Source organism: Hemibagrus wyckioides, linkage group LG10, assembly GCF_019097595.1.
Source record: "Hemibagrus wyckioides isolate EC202008001 linkage group LG10, SWU_Hwy_1.0, whole genome shotgun sequence".
Lineage (NCBI taxonomy): Eukaryota > Metazoa > Chordata > Actinopteri > Siluriformes > Bagridae > Hemibagrus > Hemibagrus wyckioides.
Window position 1 is genome coordinate 15321163 of NC_080719.1, and position 24395 is coordinate 15345557.

A 24395-nucleotide genomic window follows, 5' to 3' on the forward strand; every position below is an offset into this window, starting at 1 on the left:
TGATAATTGTTGACAAATTGCTGTGGTATAAGAGGAATAACACTTTTGGACATTTTCTTGGGAAGTAAGCAACATCTGGTTGGTGACAGTAATTCTGGTTCAACATCGGGCCTGTTCAACCCCACCCAGCATTCATTATTTTTCTTGAAAAGCATGTCCGATCACTTTTTATTCTTATTTATCAGACCCCTTCTATACGCCCTATACATCAGTAAAAAAGGGCTACCATTGGACTGTCAGTTATTTGGATGGTGGATCATTCACCTATATAAGTATGATGCACCTATATAAGCAGGTTTTTCTTGTCAAATGGGCATTGTGTGCAGATTTCTTATTCATGTGTGCACTTGATTCATTTAATCCCAATGTGCTACTCTTTTCAGAGGAAAAAAACATTACATAATTTATATATTAAATATATACACTGATCAGGCATAATGACCACCTGCATAATAATGTGTTGGTCCCCCTTTTGCTGCCAAAACACAACAAACTGTGATGCACTGTGACACCTTTCTATCAGAACCAGCATTAACTTCTTCAATTTGAGCAACAGTAGCTCGTCTGTTGGACTGAATCACACAAGCCATCCTTCGTCCCCATGTGCATCAGTGACATGACCCTGTCGCTGGTTCACCACTGTTCCTTCCTTGGAACACTTTTGATAGATACTGACCACTGCAGACCGGGAACACCCCACAAGACCTGCAGTTTTGGAGATGCTCTGATCCAGTCGTCTAGCCATCACAATTTGGCCCTTGTCAAACTTGCCTTACGCTTGTCCATTTTTCCTGCTTCTAACACATCAACTTTGAGGACAAATTGTTCACTTGCTGCCTAATATATCCCACCCACTAACAGGTGCCATGATGAGATCATCAGTGTTATTCACTTCAACTGTCAGTGTTCATAATGTTATGCCTGATCAGTGTACTGTATATGTATATATATATATATATGACCCTGGAAGGTGGAACATTTTGTTAAATGCATTTATTTTAAAACAGTTCAAGTTAAAAAAAAAAAAAAAGAAAAGACAGAGCTGTAATGTAATACAGCGGGTAAAATATACATTGGGCGTGAACACTTCCGATAGTACAGGGTTTAAAAGAACCCCAGGGTATGCAATACAGTCCAGTGGTAAGAGTGTTCAGAACATGTCCATGAGTATAGGTCAATAAAAGTAAAATAAAAGGATTTTCACATTATTTCCACAGACGTGTCAGTCCATGTGTCTTCAAGGTTGTGTGCACTAGAGCTCTGTGGCAGGACCCCATTCCGTGTCATCAGATTCTTCTTCATCATCATTATAGTCATCATTGTCATCTGAACTGTCGCTGCCTCTGATCTGGGTCCTTCGTGTCATCATTGCTTCACGATGTGCCACCCTAGAATTACAAAAAAAGGTCAGACAAAATGGAAAAGTCACACAAAATCTGGAATTTTGAACAAGCAAATGGTGGGCAAATACTTCTTTTTTGTCATGATACTTACACAACCAAAGGGGCCTTGGGTGAATTTGCCCTGCGTGCCTAAACACAGAAAATATATGAACATTTTTGCATTTGTGTTCCATTTCTTATCATTTTCCATATTTCACAAACGTAAAGTGATACCTGTTCTAGTTTCTGCTCTATGGCAGACAGTGTGACAGGAGGTGGGCTCTCGCTAGGGAACGCTGTGGGATCTGGAGCCCTAAATACTGGAGGTCCATCTGAGGAGGGTGTGACAGGGAGGTCAGGCTCGCCGTCTGAATCTGTAAAACTGTGCGTTGCTGGCAATGCTTCATTCTCCAATTGTGAGGCTTGAGGCTCAGGGGTATAGCGGACGGGAGGGGGTAGAGTGTACTCAGGCTCTGCCTCCTCCCCCTCTTCATAGTATGGCTCAGGCTCAGGGCTAGGCGTCTGCCGTCTGGCTGGTTCTGAGGATCGAGCCAGTGCTGAGCTGCGGCGCAACATTGGGCCTTGTTGGGTCGGCTCCTCCAGGTCCTCGTTATCTGTGTAAGCCTCGCCATCAGTGTAGGGCTCACCGTCTGTGTCCTCATAATCACTGGCACCACTGAGGTAGTCTGAGGATTCATTATGGTTGAGCACATCCAGGTCCTCATTGGCACCTTCCTCCAACTACACATATAATTGTTAACTCATTAGTACAAGTTCCCAATAAGGAAACAATTACAGAACAAAAAAGTTGCCAAAAATAAAAAACAAGGGAACATTTAAATTACACACTGGATCTAGATTAACGAAATTCAAGTGGAAAATCTATACTTATTTATATTGTGTAATTCGCTGACAACAGAATGATGTGACAATGGTCAATGGAAACCAATCTTCAACCCACTGAGGGCTGGATTCAGTTGTAACCATACCACAATTGGGTAACGATGTAATTTATCTAAATTCCTTGACATTTTTGCATCCAAAGAGAGGAGAAAAGTCTTACCATCACTTCTGAGACCCAGACAGGCTTCGACTGCTGTTGCCGAATCTTCTCTTTAAGAATTTCGTACCACACATTTGAAGTGGGCTGCAGATCGATGTGTGCTGAAGAAAAACCAAGAACTTATTTGGTAAAGTACATAATCTTATGCCAGTAAACTGCAGACAAACAACTCTTGTTTCAGTTAAGCCAGTGATTATCAATTTTCTTATATAAGCAATTAGATAAGAGACGTGTAAAGAAGAGTCTATGTGTATTTACCAGCAAAAAGGTTGGAGTATTGTTTCTTAAGCTTTAAGGCTTGAGCGTACAGTTTTCGTGAGCTTTTCTTAGAACTGGGATCATATCTCTGTCTCATAACTTTCACATCCTTGCGGCTATGCGGCTCCAGGAACAGCACTATAGGGTGATACTGGATGTAACTGAGTCTCTCCACTGCAGTGGGTGTGATGTCCAATAGAGGGTGCTTTTCCTGCAACAAGGAAAAAAAACAACAAAAAAAAAAAAAAAACATTAATCTGTCTATTGGTGCTAGCACTAATTTATTTAATGTATAAACTATATAGATTAGAGAAGGAAAGAGAATAAAGATTTATAATCAAGTTTACCTGCTCTGCTATTCTTTTTACTGTGTCCAACTTAATGACAGACGGTGCATCTCCACCACCCCTGGACACCATTTCTGCAAAAATACACAACAAACCAAACCCAATTATTAATTCCATAAGGTAAGAAAGCCTGATTTAAATCTTATACAAATAAAAATATTGCTCATACCTGCCACCTCAAATTCATTCGGCATTTCTTTGGCCAGTTTCTCATTTGCTATGTCATTCAAGGGGCCCATGACGACAATCGGCCGTTTAAAGTTGGCTGGAACAACAAAAACAACTTAACGATTAAAGAGCCCTTAATGGTGCATGTGCATCTTTTCACCAAACACATGTGAATTCCATGTTGGTTCTCAAGTTTATAAATGTAGGTGCTCCATCTACTCACCTTCCCTCAGCACAACTTTCTCATATGCTGGAAACTTGCCCTGGATGGTCAGTTGAAGAAGGTCATCCCGTGTTCTTCGGACAGGCTTCTTGGCCCCTCGGAGACCTCGTAGCTTCCAAAACTCTGCCCTGGGAGCTGAGGCCTGGCGTTCTGCCAGTTGGATCCTCTGAGTCTGCTCGACTAGGGCTAGATTTTCAGCTCTGACACAAACAAAAACATTGTCAGTTTTTACAGCACAAAGCACAACGGAGCAAATTATGAACCTGATTTAACTGGTTTGCTATCATTCTATTATATATTTTAAAATATGTATAAAAGCTCAGTATTTTAAAATGCTGCTTAAGTGGTCATGGATACATGAGATAACTAAAGTATGCACATATCAGATACATTCATAAATATCTACATATAGAAAAGCATAGGCCTTAAATTTGGTACAGAATGGAGCATACAGTATGAACACGGATAATGCCTGCTTTTGTCTCACCTGGTCTGGTTGGGTATAGTGCCCTTGTCTAACTCATAGAGATTTGTTCCCATTCGAACAGCCAGCCAAGTTCCCAGTTTCCCACGGTGCATTGTATCGATCACACGGAAAACCTCTCCCCGGGTGAAGCCTAGGCCATGACTCTCTTCTGCCTGGTAGTCAAAGTGGGTGCGGATGTAGAAGGAATCGCCAAGGTTGGACTTCAGGATCTTCTTATAAACTGAAGATATGAATTGTGCCCCATTAGGCATTAGCACTCCTATCTACAATTTACACATTTCATATTCTTATAGAATAGCTGATGTTTGACACTTAGGAAATCCCACATCTAAATATCATGCTATAGTGATTTCTGATCAATTTTTGATGAAGTTTAAATTGATTTCTTTTATTCGAATTTTTAGATCATAATTAAACTCCAGGCACATTTTCTTCAATCATAAGGGAGGCATGTTTGAGGGGAAATTACATCAAATACTATCATATCCTTCCAAAGGAATGTCTTATATAAAGAAAATAACTAATGATCTCTTGAGCTTGGCTGCAAAAGTTGCTTGCCTCTATCACCTGATTTACATAAACATATGATGCTTCTAATGGAATACAATCTATTGTCTACATAACAGGATTAAAATGTTGCATTAAAAAAGCACAGTACATGGCTTACGAACATGCTGAAAAGCCTGAGAGAATCCTTGCAAATCAGGACCTCAAACAAGACAGTTATTGGCTCTCAAAAGAGGATAGGTGTTTACTCACGGTCCATTTTATTCTGAGTGAGCATGTCAATGCGTTCCCCAGAACGAATGTTCATAAGGAACATGGCGGCCTCTTCTCTAGTGAAGTGAGTGAAGTCAACCCCATTGACCTGAGGAAGAATAAACACCAACTGTTAAAACAATACATAGAGGAACAGAAAGCAACATGACGTAATGGAAATAGAAATCCAACCTGCAGTATCTGATCCCCCTCTCTCATGCCCTCTCTCTGAGCAGGGCTGTTAGGCTGGATGCCTCCGACAAAGATGCCCACGTCATTGCCCCCTATAAGACGGAGACCTAAATTGCTCTCTTTAACAAATCCCACCCTGTTTTGGTCTGAGCTGTAGCTGCAATGGAGAAAGACTTTTGAGCAAATTATGAAATTCTGCCAAAATCGTCTACACATTCCAACACTAGTTTGAACTTTGCTTACCCCAGGTTCGGTGTAGAACCTGCATCAGGTGGGAGGGAGTAAAGAGGCTCTTCTACAGGCATGGCTAAATACATGAGCAACAACACAACGTTACTGCTTAACCAAGCGAAGCATAAGAAAAACGAACATGCTGCACACTCCTTTACTTGCCTTTAGCATGTGTTAAAGGAAAATAAATCACTTGGTAGCATGAAAATCGGTGACCTTCGTAATGTTATTCTTAATAAGTTACTTATGGCAGAATGTGTGCATGATCGTCATCCGTCATTGGATGAAGAATAATCCCTTAGTGGGGCTTTGATACGTACCATTCATCCTGCTGCGGTTGGATCTTGATAAATCAGATCGAAGGGTGCTGTCTGCTTCTGGCAAACTAGAGGAAGAATACAAAGTGTGTCAAGTAAACATAATTAAACTACACTATAGTATATTTTACACAGATGTGGGTAGACTATCCAAAATCTGTACTCAAGTAAAAGTAACAAACAATCTTAATAGTTACTTGAGTAAGAGTAAAAAAGTATCGGATGAAAAAACTACTCAAGTAGCTAGTTACTAGTTAATTCTGATCTGACAGAGCAAAAAACTGAATTTCAAACTACTTGGGAAGCTTACACACACCTCTCCTTAGAAGTCTCTTTGTTCTACTTTATAAAAACATAGGTTGAAGTGAAGAAGCCCATCTCAGTCCAGTGATGGCCACATCTCAGTCCAGTGATGGGCACATCAACATTACATGACCTGTCATTTGCAATAAAATCTCAAACACACCCAGGTGTTTTTCTAACAGTTAACTCTGTCTTTCTTTTCACATTCACAGCACAAACTAGTCAGCATCTGCATTTAAACAAGCTAACAGAGAACAAAAGAGAAGGTGTGTGTGTGTGCACGCAGAGTGTGTGTTTGTTATTATATTTGTGTATGAACTTGTTTATGTGCGTTTGCCCTTCAGTATGTGAATGTTTATTTTGTCATATGGTCTTTCGTGAACAATCAGTTTTACAGAATTTTACTGTGGACTGAACCTCACTTTGAGGAGTTCTGCATAAACATTAAGCTTGTTTGCTGAATCCTCTGATGAAATAATAATATATGCATATATTACATTTTATAAGTACATGCATTCTTTAGGTAGGAATAAAATCAAATACAATCCCGTTTTTATTGTGTATGTATGTTCTACACTTTGTTGAGGTGTCCGTATTTGTGTATAAATGCATGACGTCACAGTATGCTGTAAAATTGATGGAGTTTTATGGAAAATGGGTGTGAAATTGTGCAGACGTTTAGGATGAACGTTGGTTCATGAACCTGTGTCGCTTTTAGGGTTCACAAGATATTGCTTGCACGAGAGGGCATATGAAGAAAAACATTCAAACATAGTGTGAGAAATGTGCTCAATGTGCCCATAGTTACCAAATGACCATTAATAGGGGTCAAATATGCCTAACTTTGACACTTACTGCTTTTTTCAGGTTAGAGCTGGAATTCTTGTACGCTGCGATGTCCGCTCGTTTTGGTGACCACAGCATGCATCGCATAATGAAACTATTCTTTTTGACATCTTGGACTGAAAACATAGTCTGAACTTGAGGTCATGGGTGATCTGCCTCCAAAAACTCGCACAAGTCTTCCTCTAAACGCGCGCTATGCGGAAGCGGGAGATCCGTAACAGCCTCTCGCGATGCAGCCTCTCCAAAGTCTCGCGAGACTTGCGAACAAGTCATATAAACTAATTATTTTAAAAAAGCTCATATTTATTAACATTTGACAGTAATGGAGGAACCAAATGTAGCGAAGTAAATGTAATTTGTTACTATCCACCTCTGATTTTACATTTCTGGCATCCGACTTACATTTTTTATACAACTGAGCACTTCGGGATTAAGGGCCTTGTTCAAGGGCCCAGCAGTGGTAGCTTGGTGAGCATAGGATTTGGACTCACAACCTTCTGATTATTAGTCCAATGCCTTAACCATTAAGCTACCACATCCCACATTAAACAGTCTATATTAAAGTCACATAGTTAAGAGCGGGTAAATGTACAGAAAGCTACTGTCTAGAGCAAAAAGAAAAGAATTCTCTTTACACAATTTTCGTTCGCCGCCAAAATAAGAACATAAGTTTCATTTCTTATGTTTTATACTGTAGCAATGAGTTTAATACAATTAACACAGGGGCAGTTGTGTGTGCAGGACAAACAGTTGTGTTGTCTGGGCTTTTCATTTGTTAAACCTGCTTATTGTATAAATAAACAAATACAAAAAGAAAATTACTCCCTATTATCAATCACAAAAAAAAAAAAAAAAAAACTTTTCTTTTGGTATATAGCCAAGTCTAAAGTTTTAGCACAGGCGTCTGAATTTTGTTTAAATTCCCAATACATGCACCCAGGTACTTTTGTACCAGGTAATATGATTTTATAATAAATAAAAATATATAGCATCTTAAGCAAGAATATGAAATGAAAAAAATTTGGGATTCCATTAGTAGCTTCATTAAGATTATTGCTTACAAAAATCTTTAAAACAGCTGGAATCTGAAACACGCTGACTCTTTAGCCAAATATGAAATACTACCAGTGTTTTTGAGAAGGTGTTTGAAAAGTACCTATGATTGCTGTCATGATCGCTGCTGCCTGATCTCCTGAGTGCCGAAAGTGCTCTATCAGACCGAGTGTGGTCTGAGGATTAAAGCAGTACAACAATACAAAACATTAAAACAGGTTCCAGACATCAGAGGTGTAAATGTTTGTACAGGTGAGTGGTGCATTAATGACAGTGTACAGACCAGATGGAGGTCTGGGAGGTGAGGAGGATCTGTAACGAAACTCTGGTTTGTTTTTAACCGGTGCCACTTGAGTTTGAGCAACAACACTGAAACACAAATATTCATGCAACTCATTTTTATTTGTCTTGACATTGTGTGGAAATAGAATGTTAAAGAGGCTGAAAATGTTTTAGCTCTTCTATTATATTATCTACTGTTGCAAGCAGATTTTAACGCCCAAGTGGAATGCTTACTCGTTTGTACGTGAGGTGTTTGGGACCGGACTGGGAACCGCTGGATAACTTGCATCTGACTCAGACTCTGATGGAGCTGCATGAACATACATTTCATCAAATACTCTGAAATTAGTTTTTCCCCGTTCAACTTAAGCTAACGTGTGTGTGATTACACCATGCTCACCTCTCCTGATGGGTGTTGAGGGTTTTGACCATTTTGGGGATGCAACCATGGGTGCTAGCGCTATCTCGGGTGTGGCCCTGCCGAAGCAAAAGGAAGAGGTGAAAGCGTGAGAAGTTTGTGTCCAGCGACATGAAGGGAAATGTGGATGATAAAAATAACAGAAATCGGGTGGTAATGGAATGGTGTGCGTGTGCGCGTGGTGAGTATTTGTGTTTCATTTGCAAATGGCGTACTACAGCCTGGCTTCTGATAACACAGCTGCCAGCACTGCTTATCACAGCAATGATATAGGAACTAATCTGCATCTTCAAGCAAGTTTAGGATATATGGGCATTTTCCAAGCCTTCTCATCATATCCTTATAACATATTCTCAACTGAAAATAAAACTAATATTTATTATTTGACTATTATTAAGTTTTAATTTAATTTAATTATAGTTGTTCTTATAATAGCATTGTAAGATATTCACCTCAAAACCTGACATCAGTTTATATCAAATTAAAAATTGGCTACACTACATACATATACATCCTGATGAATTATATAAATTATTTCACGTCATGGTTGGTGAAAAATGGGACCAAACTATAGAATTTAAACAAAAAGTCTAGAAAAAAAATTCTATTCTATCTCAGATTTTTCAATTTTCAATTTAATGTGAACCGACTGAATCATATTACAGCTGTTATAATGTTTGCTATATCTCTGATATGATTAAAATATATTGCATGATTAAAATTTCATTTAATTCTGGTGATCATCTAGCAGCAAAATCAATGCAAATACAGTCACATATTCAATGTGATACGATTCTTTTTATTTAAGATCACAAATTTATTACACTGCAGCATAATGCTACAAAAATATGCAAACAAGTATGAGAGTAACAATTGAAAGGAGCAAAAAAAAAAACCCATGTAAACAGTATAAAAAACAACAAACAAATAAACAAAAAAAACAAAAATTGCACGCATAAAATTGCCTAAATACTACAAAAACATGAATAGAAAAAAAAAAGAATGTATTCATTAATTTTTTTTTAATTAAAAATAAAATTAATTAAATCTTGAATGCCCAGAAGATAAGTGGTCCTGTTTGGGAGGTTCTTGCTGGAGTTCAGCATGTTGAATGAGGAGGTGCAGCAAGACCACCCTCATCAATACCTGTATCTGTTGCGCGAGTCCTGGCTGGACAGCGTTCCTGGTCTGAGAGCTGCTCCTGAACTTCCATCTGACCCTGACTCTGACTCATCTGTAGAAAAACAGGGATAGTCAGAACTCTGTAATTCATAATACTCTAGCAGAGGCAGTGAAAGGGAAAGGAGGCGGGTGAAGGGGATGAGCAGGGAAATTGTCTCACCTCGTGGTGGGGGTCTGTAAGGGGAGGGATTGTGGCTGAGCAGGTCCAGGGAACGGCTGCGGGAGGATGACTTCAAGCCAGCTTGGGGAAGGTCAGGGAGCACCCTGGGAGAGGGAGGGAAGGACACATTCATGATCTGAGTAATGTAGTGTTAGACAAAATGCAGCAGATCATTTACAGAGAATAAAAGCTCTCATCCATTTTGGAATACCCAGTATCTATTGTTAAAAACAAAAAAATTCCTACATTGTGACCCTTCTTGAATTATCATACAGCAAATCATTAAGCAAACTGATCTATTTATTCACAATCACCTGCTAGTATTTTTTTTTATCTAAACCTGCCACAAGCCACGTCTTCACAGGATAATTTCCTGCACTAACAAAATGTAATTTTTAAGAGAGAAAAGAAAAAAACAAACAACAGAATAAACAAGAAAAAAATACCTAATATCATAAAAAATAAGAAGGTGCATGTAGTTATAGCCTGCTAGGTCATTATTTTTCTATTTACCTGCATGTGAACTTGATTACTATTTGCTGAATAACCTAGCTAGATAACTAACACTAACCAGCAAGTGTCTTAACAGACAGCAATTAGTCTCATCTGCTAGACAATAGTATTTAAGCTGTAGGGTATATGTTGTATATAACATACCAGGTTTATTGGAATGGTGGTGTGTTAAAGCAATGTTATCTAGACACTATACGGAGAAAGTAAAACATTTGTAATAACCCTTACTTGTATCTGGACTGATTGTCAGTCCTGGGACTCTCCCGTCTTGGGGGTGGAGATGCACTGCGGTCTGAATCAGACTCTGAAACCGCTGAAATGCAGAATGATTTCTCAACATTAACATTATGGCTACTGACCATTTTAACAGAATCAGATTCCACGACTTCAAATACTAAAGCAAATGAAGTGTAATATCAGAGGAAAGTTTATCTATAACATGGCTGACTGTAGTGTGTTTAAATTGTAAACAGTGTTTGGGACAAACCTTTGCGTGGACGGGGTAATGAGTAGGAGCTGCGAGGAGCATTCCAGTTAGTTACAGGAGAAGCTCGAGGATTAGGCAGCGCTGATACTCCTGAGAGCACTCTGAAATGACAAACACTCACTTACTCTCATATTAAAGCCAGCATGCGGTTCATTACAAACATTAACGTGAAATATGGAGTCTGTGTAGCTGTCTGAAAATGTTTGAGGCATGCTGTGAAGCACCACAACTTTACCTGTACCGGTCTTTGCTGTCAAGGCTGTCATGTTTAGCCGGAGAAGGAGATTTGCTGTGGTCTGATTCTGACTCCGATGAGACTGCACATGTAATGAGAGATTATTATTATTATTATTATTATTACTACTACTACTATAAACAATTCCCCATATTCAGAGCATTCTTTCTCAAATTAGTTTTTTCTAAAACATCTTTTATAGAACAATCTAGAAAATGTATGCATATAAATAAAAATGGACAATCAAATCTATATAGACACAAAACATTCTTACCTTTGGCACATACATAAATCAGATTTTACACAAATTAGCTGCTTAAATCATGACTAACATGATTGCAAAAATCTGACTGATCAGTGTGTGTGTGTTTGAATGACTGCTAAGAGAGACTGACCTCTGCGTCGTGGCATTGCATAGGAAGTTGGCTGTGTCTTGTTGGAGCGCAGGTGGGGTGAATCACGAGCTTTTGAGGAAGGAGGAACTTCATTCCGGGTTCTAAAACAAAAAAGGCAATTCTGTATGTGCCATTTCCAACCTTTAACATCACAGGCCTGACTGTTGTATGTGTGTGCGGTTTACCTTCGTGTGCGACGTTCTCGGTTCGCTGTGCGAGACGTTCGATGCCGAACAGGGCTGTCTGTATCCAGATCAGAAATCTCTGATGGGAAAAAAAATATTTACATGTAAGGTTTTCTGGCATTTATAAAAAGCACATTCACAATGAACACTAGAGTGAGTTTTGGACATCATTTTTTATTGACTCACCCTCCAGCTCTGAGCTGCTGCCTCCACTCCTCTCCTCAGTACTGTTCTGAGGGCTGTCCTTCACCTCAGGGATACTGACCAGGAACTTTCTGTTGTCCCTTAGCACTACCATGGAGAGTTTACCCCTCGACTTCTCCACCAGGTGCTTGGTCTCCAGCAGGGAAAGGTTCTCTGTAGTCATTCCATTAATCTAGCAAAGATTTAAATTTATTATTTAGATATTATTAACATTTATTTATCAACAATCAGGTTAAATCAAGAACATTATATCTTGCGAATGAAATCATCTCACCTTGAGAACAAGATCTCCCTCTTGCAGTGTGCCTTCTTTAGCAGCCAGACCAGTGGGACTCATGTGCTTGATAAAAATCTGACTCCCTAACTTCATCCCGTACTCTAAAAGAGAGTGACATTTTGCACAGAACACATAAAACACATATAAACAATATTTTCCCTGCTCAATGAAACTGCAATATGCAATGACTGGAGGTACTCCAGGACCAATGTTGGAAATCTGTGCTCTAAGGGATTTATAAAATCCATCCCTCGTTCCTGAAAATGGCTTTATGGCTCATCCCCTCACCGTCTGTAGGTTTCAGCTTCACTAGCGTGGCTCTGATGGGTTTATCTGGAGCATCCTGATTGGGCAGTCTCTTGTAGCCGGACATAAGTGCCAGGTCGTGGCCGTTGCGTTCAGGTGTTGTACTCCGAGGACGCCGCCCGTACCCCGAGTCTGACCCTTGCCGAGGTTTCCGCTCATAGCGATCGTCCAGCAGGTTTGATTGTGAGGAAGCTCGTGTGGGTCTGCCACTGACTGGTACCTGAACTGTGCGAGGCCTCTTCACTGTCTGTAATAGACAACACCATATTAACCCTTTCATTAATAGTGACCTCTCAGTGACCTTTCATGTAAAAACACCAAAATGTATTATAGAACAGGTTTTGTGGGTGTTTGTACTTACAATGTTGGCTGTTTTGCCACAGCCCTTGAGGTGCTGAATGGTGTAATGTGAGGTCGTGTTCTCCATTGACACCCCATTCACCATGACGATCTGATCCCGTGTCCTGTAAAGATGAGAAATAATATTATTTATTTATTTATATATATATATATATATATATATATATATATATGTATGTATATATATATATATATATATATATATATACATATGTATGTATATATATATATATATATATATACATACATATGTATATATATATATATATATATATATATATACATACATATGTACATATATACATATATACATACACACATACATATACACACACACAGCATATTTTATTTGGATTTTAATGTTTTTAATATTTAATTTCATTTGTCTATACAAAATAGTTAAAATCAGTCCAAAATGTATCACTGGGTAAAAGGAGATCTCTGAAAAAAGTCAGAGCTTCACAAGAGGTTTCATATGTCCACATTAGGACTTTACATTTAATGTTAAAGTTAATAGGAAGCCAGTATAAACAAAAATCAATGGCGTAACATGCTCTGACACTACTTCCTGGTTTGGACCCATCACACTGAGGTTAGCAGACGTTCTCTTATTTAAAGAGACAGCAACCAATAACACAATAACAAACTAAATTAGCTCTAAATTTTATAATCAAGCATTATACAATCTTGTTTCTTTTTTTACACTACTTGAACATTATGATGTGTTAAACACAGCATGATGAGGTGTTTAGGCTTGTAGGTTTTTCATACACAAACATGACAGGTTGGACGAGATTAGCCTGGAGGTGCATGAGGAAGTGATGTGTACGTGAGGAACTCACTGTAGTCTGCCCATAGCTGGACCGCCAGGCACCACATCAGATATGATCACAGCTGTGTCTCCATTGCTTGGGTTTGGCTTGTCCCTCCCACCCGAAATAGCAAAACCAAAGCCGACTTTGGGATCCTGTTAGAAAAACCAGAGTGGAGAAAGAATGACACAGGCGAATGAGTTAAAAATCTGCATATTCCAACAGATCACATGATTTAAGATGTTCAAAAATGCAGGGTGTGTCCTGGTGAGATGAAAAGTACTGCGGCTGAGCCACAGGTAAGTAAACATGCTCGTGCTGTTACATTTCCTCGCCATAGTGTATCGAGTTTCACTCACCTTTATCAACTCTTTAGGAATCATGAAGCAAAGGTGAAAGTGTAAAAAAAAGCCTGAAGGAAAACTTACTTTGTTTAGCGTCACCGTGTGCTGCTCCCATATCGTCATTTCCTCCATGTCTGCCTTCTAAACAAAAAAGCAACAAGTTTCAATGATAAAAGCCCTCCTGTAGTGTTACAGGTGCAAAGCATCAAAACGCAGCAAGAGAGACTAAAAATGGCTCCATGAGTTGGACAGGCACATTGCAAGAGTATGCTGACCGAAAGCTTTAGTGTTTTTCCTCCCACTCCCTGAATTAGAGGAAGAGTGACTCAGCCCTAGCATGCTCTCACCTGCTCACCACATTCCTGGAGGGCAGGTAGAAGGGGCGGGGCCTGAAACATGACACCTCCCCGATCAACAAACACATAATACACAGCACCAGTCTCGGTGCACATTCTCTTCATGGCCGGCATACCAGCTCGTTTCGATACGAAACACTGCAGAGATTAAGACTAAGACAAGACAATGACACACAGATCACTGAATCACTCTCACCTGTACAGCCACACAAAGAAAGATGAAACCAATACTCAACCAGAGATAACAACAATAACCAAGCTGCCAGAGTTTTCTCTCCTCTCTATAAAAGTCCACTGTATTGAAACTAGGACCAAGTAGATCTCAGACAACACCAGGAAATCTCACTAAATCTCATTTATATAAATATTTAAACTATATCTTAAAACTGGATATGAACTAATTTCTTGGTAAATCATTGTCATGCAGGAGCCTTTATATTAAAAACGTAGTATTCATGAAGACCACTAATACGAGATATAATCACAGAGAAACAAGGAGAAATGAGATGTCTCAATGTCTAAAAGATAAATAAACAAACAAAAACAAAAAACGATCAGTATTATTATTAGTAGTAGTGTTCGTAGTAGTAGATAAAGTAAACCAATAAATGTAATAATCTATAAAATCAACACAAGGTCAATACCAAGCTAAATGTTTCATTAAGGTTTACATGTTGAATCGCATTCGAATAAAACATTAACCGTTTCCTGTCTCTGTGACTTTGTACTGTTAAGACCTCTGAGGTTTTCCTCTTTATAAACAGTCCCATGTCTCAAAGGATCTACACGAAGGTGCTTTAAGACCAAAATCTTTCTAGAATCGCACATTTGAGTTGCTTTTCCAAGACAGAAATATCAGCAGGACGCTCCTGCTCTTTTCCTGGAACTCAAAGGCAAGCGCCTGTCTCAGAAACTGGGCTGCTTCTAGTGTTGACATTTTTACATTTACATATAATCAGTTGACACGGGTGAGGGGGAATACAGTGTGTTGTACAGTGTCCTTCACACGGTGTGATGAAAGGAATTCTCTCATTTGACTGCAATACAGAAGTCACACTGGGGGATGTGGTAGCTTACTTTAGATTGTGAGTTCAAATCCACTGCTGGGCCCCTAAGCATGGCCCCTAACCTTCAATTGCTTGGTTGTAAAAGAAAAAAGAGCTAAATCTGTAAGCTGCTCTGGATAAAGATGTCTGCCAAATACCAGAAATGTAAATGTACCCTAATTTCAAGAGCTTCCAGGAACAGCCATCAATCAAGTAAAAGGCACATATAGATACTTTATTACACGTTTCTTCAATTTTCTCAATTCCTGAATTCATAACGTATTAATTCTCTAAACTACATTGTAGTTATGCTGAAAACTTACAGCAAGAGGCTACAGCATGCACAGGCTCACTGACACTGGAAGTTAAGGACTGGAAAAAGACCAGCTGATGTTTCTTAACTTTAACTGTCCAGTTTGCTTGAGTCTGTGCACACTGTAGGCTCAGATTCCTGTCCTTCATGGAGAGCAGTGGAACCCAATGCGGTCTCCTGCCTCTCTACAACAAGGTTCAATCTGGTGTGCACTTGGAGATGCTTTTCTGCTCAACGTGGTTGCAAAGAGTGGTTATTTAAGTAAACCACAGCTTTCCTATCAGCTGAACCAGCCTGGCTGTTCTCTGACTGTCACTGAATGTTTATTGAACCTTGCTCCATTCCGTTTAAACTCTACAGACTGGTGTGTGTGAAAATTTCAGATCAGTGGTTGAAATCCTAAAGCTTCCAGGCTAGCACCGACAACAATGCCAGGATGAAAGTTACAGAGATCACACTTTCCTCATTCTGATGAGGTGAACATTAACCCAAGCTGCTGCCACATGATATGCTGACTGAATAACTGCATAGATGAGCAGGTGTACTAATAAAACAGCCAATATATGCATTTGAAGCTACATAAGAGTGTTTATTTGTTGTCATGACAGTTTCTTATGTAATGTACACTCACATGCCAATCAGCTCAACTGTTTTAAATGAAATTATTTGCCCACCTTTGAGATTTCAGGTCATGTTAATAAACATTTTAAACAGTGATGAGATGGACTCGTCTTGTGGCCTGTTTTGTTTCAGAAAGCTGACCATGTATCTGTCCACTTGTGAGTGAATTCAGACTTTTAGAAATAAAGAAGAACGCAAAACCGTGTTATTTAACTGCTAAAATGTCAGCTTGCTGATACAAGTTTACAGTAAGGTGTTACATTTTGATTGATTTAGATGTTGACATCATGAGCTCATAAATACTCTCTGACCACAGAAAAGCCCTGTGGGAAACCCCGCCCGAGTTTCTATCACACCCTCGCTGCTACTCTGCCAGTCATAGTGGGATGATTGCAGGAGATAGAAGTTGACAAAAGAATAAAATACAAAGTGTGCAATTTATGAATGTATAAATATCACAGGAACGCAGATCATGTATGGAGCTACAGAAGTTCTTCTAACATCAATGAACTATGCTTTCCTGGATAAAGTGCTGGAAGTGAGAACACCACCAATGCTTGTGAGCTGCTGCACAACACATCCTGGACCGGTGGACAATACGTCAGACTTATCACTTCACAACCTTTTATTACTACAATACAGGATATGCATCATGACCTTTACCTTTAGTGAAACTATATACCGAAAATTCTATAAAGGGTTCTTCGCTTTGGCCCTTGAAGATAAAACCCTTAAGAAATAAATATATTTTTTAAAACTAATAAATATAAATTCCTATTTAAAAAGAAAGATCATAATCATTCGAACATGTCGTTCATGTCATTAAATTTTTGTTATTCACTAATTAGCTAGTTCATGCGATAAAGCAAATTATTACATTATGCAAAGAATTAAAAATACATGTGCTGTTATAGGAAAATAATCAGTAATGGATTCGGTATGATGTGGCCTGATCCTGAGCAGAGTTACTCTTAGCACAGCAAGTCACCAAAGAAAAACTGGCTTTATTTACTAAAGAATGACATGGAATACTATTTATCTTTGTATGGTTATATCTGATGTTGTGGAATGCACATGAAGCAAGTTAGTTCCTGTTATCACTTGATAAAGCACCTATAGAGTCGTTCTCTCATCAGCTCTCTTTTTCTTGAGGTTCATAACACAAAAAATGTTATAAGAGATACAGACAAACCGAAAAAAACACAGCAAAAAAAAAGCCCCCAGTCTTGATGACTTTCCTGTGTTAAAATCTTACAGCTTCATCTCCATCAGACAGTTATAAAGTGCTCACACTGGAGACTACTACCAAAAATGCTTTCATCATACAGACAATTACACAGGAGTTTTATTAATTTATTTTTTAAAACATCTTTTTAATGTCGCATGTCCACCAGTCCCTATTCACATGTTACAATGAACACTTTAAGATAAAACTTTCTGCTGGAACTACGGTCAGAGCTGCCGTTATAGAAAACTACCCAAAGCATTCTGACCAATCAGAAAAGACTCTGACAGCGCTGTAGTATACATGTTTTGTTAGGAGATGTTCATATAACATGAGTCCTATAACATGTGCGTTGTAACAGTCATGGTGCTTTATAAATATTAAAAAATCTTCAAGCGAGTGGGAGAGAAAGAGAGAGAGAGAGAAATGGAACATGGAAATCCCACACCGTTAAAAGGTAGCTATAGCCAATTAAAAAGTGCAACTTCATTGCGGCATAACCAGAATAGAAACCTCAGCCTGTACAATTATAAGAAAATAATACACTGCATGTACAACACCATGGTCTATTGTGTGTTATTCCTCACATATCGCCCAGTCCTACTTTCTACCTTAAGGAAGAAAGTCTTCTAAACAGCTGGACCATGTCCAAAACAATACTCTATGACCTTGGGGGAGAGCAAGAAAATGGCACCACAAAGCAGACACCTTTAACACAGATGACAGACGTTTGCATGTCTGATCTTTTTTGATCAGAATTACAGAAAAGGCAGATCAGATATGCAAATATATGTGCTCGATGTTTGGGGGGGGGAACCCAAACAAACAAACTCCCAGAACGAGCTGTTCAACTCTCCAATAATCTGCGTTGTACATCTGACTAGATTTCAGTTTCATACAAAAGAAAATGGCATTTTATCTCGTTTATCACAGTTCTATAATATTTGCACCAAGGCCTTGAAGGAGAATGATATTTTGTATCCTGCTGTACATTTGTACATGGCTAAAACAACAATAAATCTCTCTAAGCTACCCAAAAAAAAAACCAGCTGATAGAGTAACTAGAGGTGTTGGTGTTTATTTTGAAAGTCATATTGATGAACCATATGGCAACAACACTTCAGGCAGCAGGTGCAGCGAGGGTGGATAAAGTCAAGTCTCTGCATGACAAAGTGAAATCAAACTGCCAACAATGGAAAAATAATCAACTACTGAGCTCTTTGAAACACAAGATAAACTGAACTGTGCTCATGTGCCATTTACATTGAAATGAAGCCTGTCTGTGGACTCACCGGGTCTTTGAACCTCACCTCCATCTTCTTCAGGTAACATGAAATAAATAATCTCCAGAATCATTAAAAATCCTAGATTACTTCATGTTATACACACTTATACACCATTGTCTTTTGGTCCACAATGAAGCAGGGCTTTGTCCATGAAAAACACCTTAAGCAGAACACACCTGACTCGGCTGAGCGCTCCGCCCACAGGCTTTCCCATTCCCTAGATGTTTTCAAGTCTTGGATTTGCCAGGAAATTAAGGTGGAACATGAAACCCCCTGGTAATTTAGGGCTCTCACTGAGGGAAAACTGCCTTAAGAAGCTGTATCAAGACACATGATGATGATAAAAGCAGTGAACCACCTGGCAACCAGGCTGCATGAATAATAAGCAAAAAAATTAATTAATTACGCTATAATAAAGCACCAAAACAAACTAGGATCCATATATCCATATATTATATTATATATATATATATATAATATATATATATATATATTATTATATATTATATATATTATATATATATATATATATATATATATATATATATATATATATATATATATATATATATATATATATATATAGACTGTTGGTCTAATCTGAAAAGATCACTGCTAGCGATGACTGAAACACAGACTGACTGCTGTATTTACACACAATGTTGGCTGCACAAGGAATCATTACCACAGCTGGTTAATAATTGATAAAGCTTTTAGGCTGGAGGACATTTACTGCCAGTCCAGAGGAGGCTTTGGTATGTGCTACATAGTTTCAGGTTCAGGAAGCAGAGGCCTTTTGTTTCTCGGCAAAAATCAAGCATGTTATCTGATCTTGGAAAATGTGGTGTGTAGAAGGAAAATTCGCTTTTGCACCCTCGTTCCCACACCGTATCTACAGCTGGGATACAATCAGTCATCTCATTTAATACGGTTAAATATCCAACAAACCTTCACAGATTTGTTCATCTGACACAGAGCAGTGGAAACAGAGCGACTAGCGGAGCACGTCATCATTACTGCTGCATTGAGAAACTGTTCACTGACCAAAAAATATCCAGCTGACCTGTAATGTGGTCAGAACATGAATACGACTGAAAGAAAAACATAACAGACTCAACCTGGTAGTCTCATTCCCTGCTAGTCAGCACATCTAAATTATTCTAAAAAAAATCAGAAAAAAAGAACAACAAACAAATACATCTCACACAAACATCTCTACACCAATCATCTCATGACTTTTGGGAAACACTGAGGTTTATTTATTTAAAAAAAAAAAGGGTCTGCTGTGAAAGGGCATACTTTTTTTCTGTTTATAGTTACCTTTATTATTGTCCAATATTCTAGAAACAAGTTATTACTTACATCCTGTCAGCTGCTCCCTAATTTTCAGTTAGTTATTGTTGTTGTTGTTTCGGCTGCTCTGTTTGGGGTCGCCACAGCAGATCATTTGGTCCGCATGTTTGAATTCGGCACAGGTTTTATGTTGGATGCCCTTCCCGACGCAACTCTCCTATTTGATCAAAGCTTGGGACCAGCACTGAGTTAAGAATCAGCATTAACTACATTAGCTACAGAGCAACAGTAGCTCATCTGTTGGATCGGACCACACGGGCCAGCCTTCGCTCCTCATGTGCATCAGTGAGCCTTGGCCGCCCATGTCACCGGTTCACTACTGTTCCTTCCTTGGACGTACTTCTGATAGATACTGACCACTGCAGACCAGGAACACCCCACAAGAGCTGCAGTTTTGGAGATAGTCTGATCCAGTCGTCTAGCCATGACAATTTGGCCCTTGTCAAATTCTTATGCTTGCCCATTTTTCCTGCTTCTAACACATCAACTTTGAGGACAAAATGTTCACTTGCTGCCTAATGCCCGGTGACCAATCAGAACCGAGAACTGAACAGCTCTGGGGTACAGATGAGCGAACACACTGTCCAGATCATCAGATGGGCTGCATTCAGTAACTGCATACCTACAAAGTGTACCTGATAAACACTGAGAGTCTGTTCAGCAGACACATTGATTGGGTGTTAATGTTTATCATAGAGGAAACTTCCTTCCCACCCTGGGGGCAACACACTTGAGAGGACACAGGTGTTTCTCTCTCTCTCTTTCTCTCTCTCTCACACACACACACACACACACACACACACACACAAGACAAGACAACACACTCCTGGAGCATAAAGGTGTGTCCTTACTACAGTATCAGTAAACATCTTCAGAAGGGTTAATCAGTTTGGTGCTCCCAGCCAGGCTGTTTACTTAAGAGCCACTTCCTGTTACGTAGAGACAGCTATGTGCAGCAAACACACTTCTCTCCCGCTCTATATGCTGTGGCATGATGTTAGATTTAGTCAAAGACTGTTTAGATGAAAATACAGATATTTTCATGTCAAAGTAATATTTACAGAGTCATGCTGAAGTACACGCTAAAAAGAGGTGTACTTAATCCAACACACAATGTATACTGATACTGGTTGAGGTGTGTGTGTTTCGTTTCTGAGTAAGACACTAAGACAAGAGAACTCAAACGCATGTGTAGCCTGTGGATAGTTTGGCGATGATGTATTGTGAAACCTAGTGAAACTAGAAATCAAGCAGAGACAAGTGAGGGTGGCTCAACCAGAAGGGCAGGTTAGAAATTACAGGGACTGCATGTGTGTGTGTGTGTGTGTGTGTGTGTGTGTTCACTCATCTGTTTCGTACGCATTGTACTATATATCTATTCTCTACTACAGGTGTGTTTAAGTAGAATTATTGCCGTTATTCCTCAGAAATAAGAAATTAAATAACGAATAAATGACCTTGTTGAGACTCCTCACTAATGAGTGACTGTACTCCTAAATGGCTTCATATTTAATAAGTAGTGCACTACATAGGGTGTAAATAAACACGATTTCAAGGCGCATGAAGTGCACTATGTAGGACGTGGAGCGTGATTTGGGCTGCAGCCCGTGTTTATGTCCATGTGAAGTCGACACACAAAACTGAACGAAATGTTCACACAAAATTCTTTTCACGTGATTCATTAGGTTTGTTTGTTTTTCTAGAGACATTAAAAATGTAAATTTTAGTATCCCTTGGGGGAAAAAAAAACAAACCTAAAAGGGCAGTGTACAAACTGGTAAGAAGCGACTGTAGCATTACTCAGGGTTAAAGGTCTGCGAGCGACAATAAACTACTTCATAGAAAACCAGAGAGAAACATTTGCGCACTTTTATAAACAAAGGCACTTTTTTCTGTATTTTCACACACCTTTAGCACTTAGACATTATTGCTCAGCTGTTAAAATGAGTTCAAGTTCACGTTTTACCTATACAGTGCTTTCCGGCAGAGAAAAAGAGCTTTATTTCTAGCTGTAAAGGCACAAAGAAGCAACCTGAACAAAAACACCAGCCACATAACAGAGTAATAAATAAAAAGCCTTTACCTGAGAAGATGTGCAGATGTAAAGAGTAGCACTCACAAATCCACCGCTTTCACCTGGACACCTGTTCCTCTCACTCTCGCCTTTGTAATTAACTCCACTGCACCTACTGTCAGGTGCCGTTTACCTGAAGACACAGTGGGCGTGTCTATGGGAGACGTCACCGGGAGACGTCATGATGCGCCATCTTCTAATTAGCAAAATATTTTAGCCACATATTTAAGGTATTAAAAGTCACCTCCCGCTTTTCTTTCATTTTCTTAAAGATATTAGAATTTATGTGCACTTCCTGTAAAGGAAAAGCTGCCAAAACTAAGAATATATGCTTACAATTTAATGTTTTTGTCATTTTTATTTATTTATTTATTTATTTATTTATTTATTTTAGCCTATTTTTTAGTTTATGCATTTATTTGTTTCTTTGTTTCTTTGTTTGTTTTGTTTATTGTCACAGAATGCTGTGGAGTTTTTGTCTATACCTGTTTATTTATTAATTTGTTTACTTTTTAGCCTATTATTTGTTTGTTTGTTTCTTTGTTTGTTTGTGTGTTTGTTTGTTTGTTGATTGTCACAGAATGCTGTGGAGTTTTTTGTCTATACCTGTACCCCTGGCTTTTTTTCTTGGTTCCTATGTCATGTTAACAAAATAATAAATAAATAAATAAATAAATAAATAAATGATAAGTAAATGAATTTGTTTACTTTCATTAATTTGTTATATTTAATGAATTCATTTTACTTCTTACCTGTTGTTAAATGTATTTATTTCTCAAATTCACCTGATCTGAATTTGCTGCTATAATTATTAAAAACATATGCACATCAACACAATATTTCAAATGCCACTGGAATGTTTATGCCTTTAAAAAACGTAGTGTGTAAATTACAGAATTAAAAAAAAAAAAAAAGTCATAATGGCTGATAAAGTTGTTCATTTGGACTCAACTTTGATGTGATTTACAGCAAAACATTCATTCATTCATTCCCCTTCAGTAACCAATTGAGACTGGTCAGGTTAAATCTGGAGTCAGTTCCAGTAACACTGAATGCAAGACAGGTCATTTCACCCCTCGTCCACACCTTGGGACACCCTGAAACTGGAGCCCCAGACAGACAGACAGGGAGGGAGAACATGTGAAACTCCACACAGACAATACCTCAAGCTGGAGTTGTGCTCCAATACCACAAACTGTGCTAGACTGTAAATAATGAGTGTCTTGCGTAGGCCTTCACCGCCTTGAACTTTTCCACATTTTGTAGTGTTAGTCTAGAACAGACATGAATTTAACTGACAGAATATACCATCTACAGATCTACACCGAATAGCTACCATTAAAGTGTATAGCATGAAATCAATATCCAGCTTAAAGTCTTATTTACGACTATATTTAATGTCACAGCCTTGAACCTTGAACCTTTATTCGCCCTTTAACACAATGTGAAATGCAATGATTTAAATATTTTAGTACACATCACACTGTATATTAAAGGAAAAATGGATAACGTCAGCTCTAAGGATCCAGAAGGGTTGGGCTACATTTACATTATTTGCAAATGCTGGGGTGGATCATGTGACATACAATGATCATGTTTTCTTTTTTTTGTCATGCAAATAAGATGTAATGACTTCTGAAGCAATGTAACTACTGAAGAATTTGTCTTTCTTTCTTTCTGTCTGTCTGTCTGTATTTCTGTCTGTCTGTATTTCTTTCTGTCTGTCTGTCTGTCTTTCTTTCTGTCTGTCTGTCTGTCTTTCTTTCTTTCTGTCTGTCTGTATTTCTTTCTTTCTTTCTTTCTTTCTTTCTTTCTTTCTTTCTTTCTTTCTTTCCATGTTAAATGTAACAATAAATAGATAAAAACGTATTGTTCGTTAATTGAACCGATTCATTATTAACACTGTAGTCGTTTGCAGATGGCTGTGTTGTGCTATAAGAGTGCTATAAACACTTTTATTTTTTATTTATATCACTGCAGCAAAAAAGTATTACAAATATTTCCCTAGGGAAACTACTAGAATATTTCATAAAATTCACTTCACTAGTTCATTGAAATGTAGAATATATATATATATATATATATATATATATATATATATATATATATATATATATATATATATATATATATATATATTTATAGTTGTTCAGGTTTTTTCCTGTGTCACTCTCTGAATACTCTTGTGTACTGTACACTCTCACCTGCTGAGCTTCTTTATTGTACCTCTCACTCCTGTCTCCTCATTAGCAATCAAATATATACTAACAACATTCCAGCAATTTAATCATTTTATTCACCGCTTTGTTAATAACAAACATTGCACTGCTGT

At 38.4% G+C, this 24395-nt stretch overlaps 1 protein-coding gene across 3 annotated transcripts; it reads right to left on the reverse strand.

Moving 5' to 3' along the window:
* Positions 1 to 991: 991 nt before the first annotated feature.
* Positions 992 to 22209, reverse strand: tjp3 (tight junction protein 3). 3 transcript variants are annotated; one of them, XM_058400976.1, is made up of 31 exons: positions 18643 to 18796; positions 13874 to 13930; positions 13476 to 13600; positions 12635 to 12737; positions 12256 to 12520; positions 11965 to 12068; positions 11673 to 11862; positions 11487 to 11565; positions 11302 to 11402; positions 10907 to 10988; positions 10672 to 10772; positions 10413 to 10497; positions 9672 to 9775; positions 9476 to 9563; positions 8312 to 8388; positions 8146 to 8221; positions 7913 to 7998; positions 7733 to 7805; positions 5431 to 5495; positions 5123 to 5186; positions 4880 to 5036; positions 4688 to 4796; positions 3929 to 4148; positions 3442 to 3641; positions 3220 to 3315; positions 3051 to 3124; positions 2704 to 2914; positions 2446 to 2546; positions 1617 to 2123; positions 1495 to 1532; positions 992 to 1388 (listed from the first exon to the last, which is right to left on the reverse strand). In XM_058400976.1, exons 1-31 carry the CDS (start codon positions 18664 to 18666, stop codon positions 1253 to 1255), a joined length of 3798 nt encoding a protein of 1265 aa, XP_058256959.1. In that variant the 5' UTR covers positions 18667 to 18796; the 3' UTR covers positions 992 to 1252. The 3 variants fall into 3 exon arrangements, with proteins under 3 accessions (XP_058256959.1, XP_058256961.1, XP_058256960.1); XM_058400978.1 differs by lacking the exon at positions 18643 to 18796 and adding an exon at positions 14065 to 14115; XM_058400977.1 differs by lacking the exon at positions 18643 to 18796 and adding an exon at positions 22073 to 22209 and having other exon boundaries at positions 993 to 1388.
* Positions 22210 to 24395: the final 2186 nt, after the last annotated feature.

Coding starts and splice junctions, on each gene's coding strand:
- tjp3 (XM_058400976.1), bottom strand. CDS start 18,666: ATGGAGGTGAGGTTCAAAGACCCG. Junction 10,498..10,671: donor ATTACCCCGTCCACGCAAAG/GTTTGTCCCAAA, acceptor TCTGCATTTCAG/CGGTTTCAGAGTCTGATTCA. Junction 5,037..5,122: donor GGTTCTACACCGAACCTGGG/GTAAGCAAAGTT, acceptor TCTCCATTGCAG/CTACAGCTCAGACCAAAACA.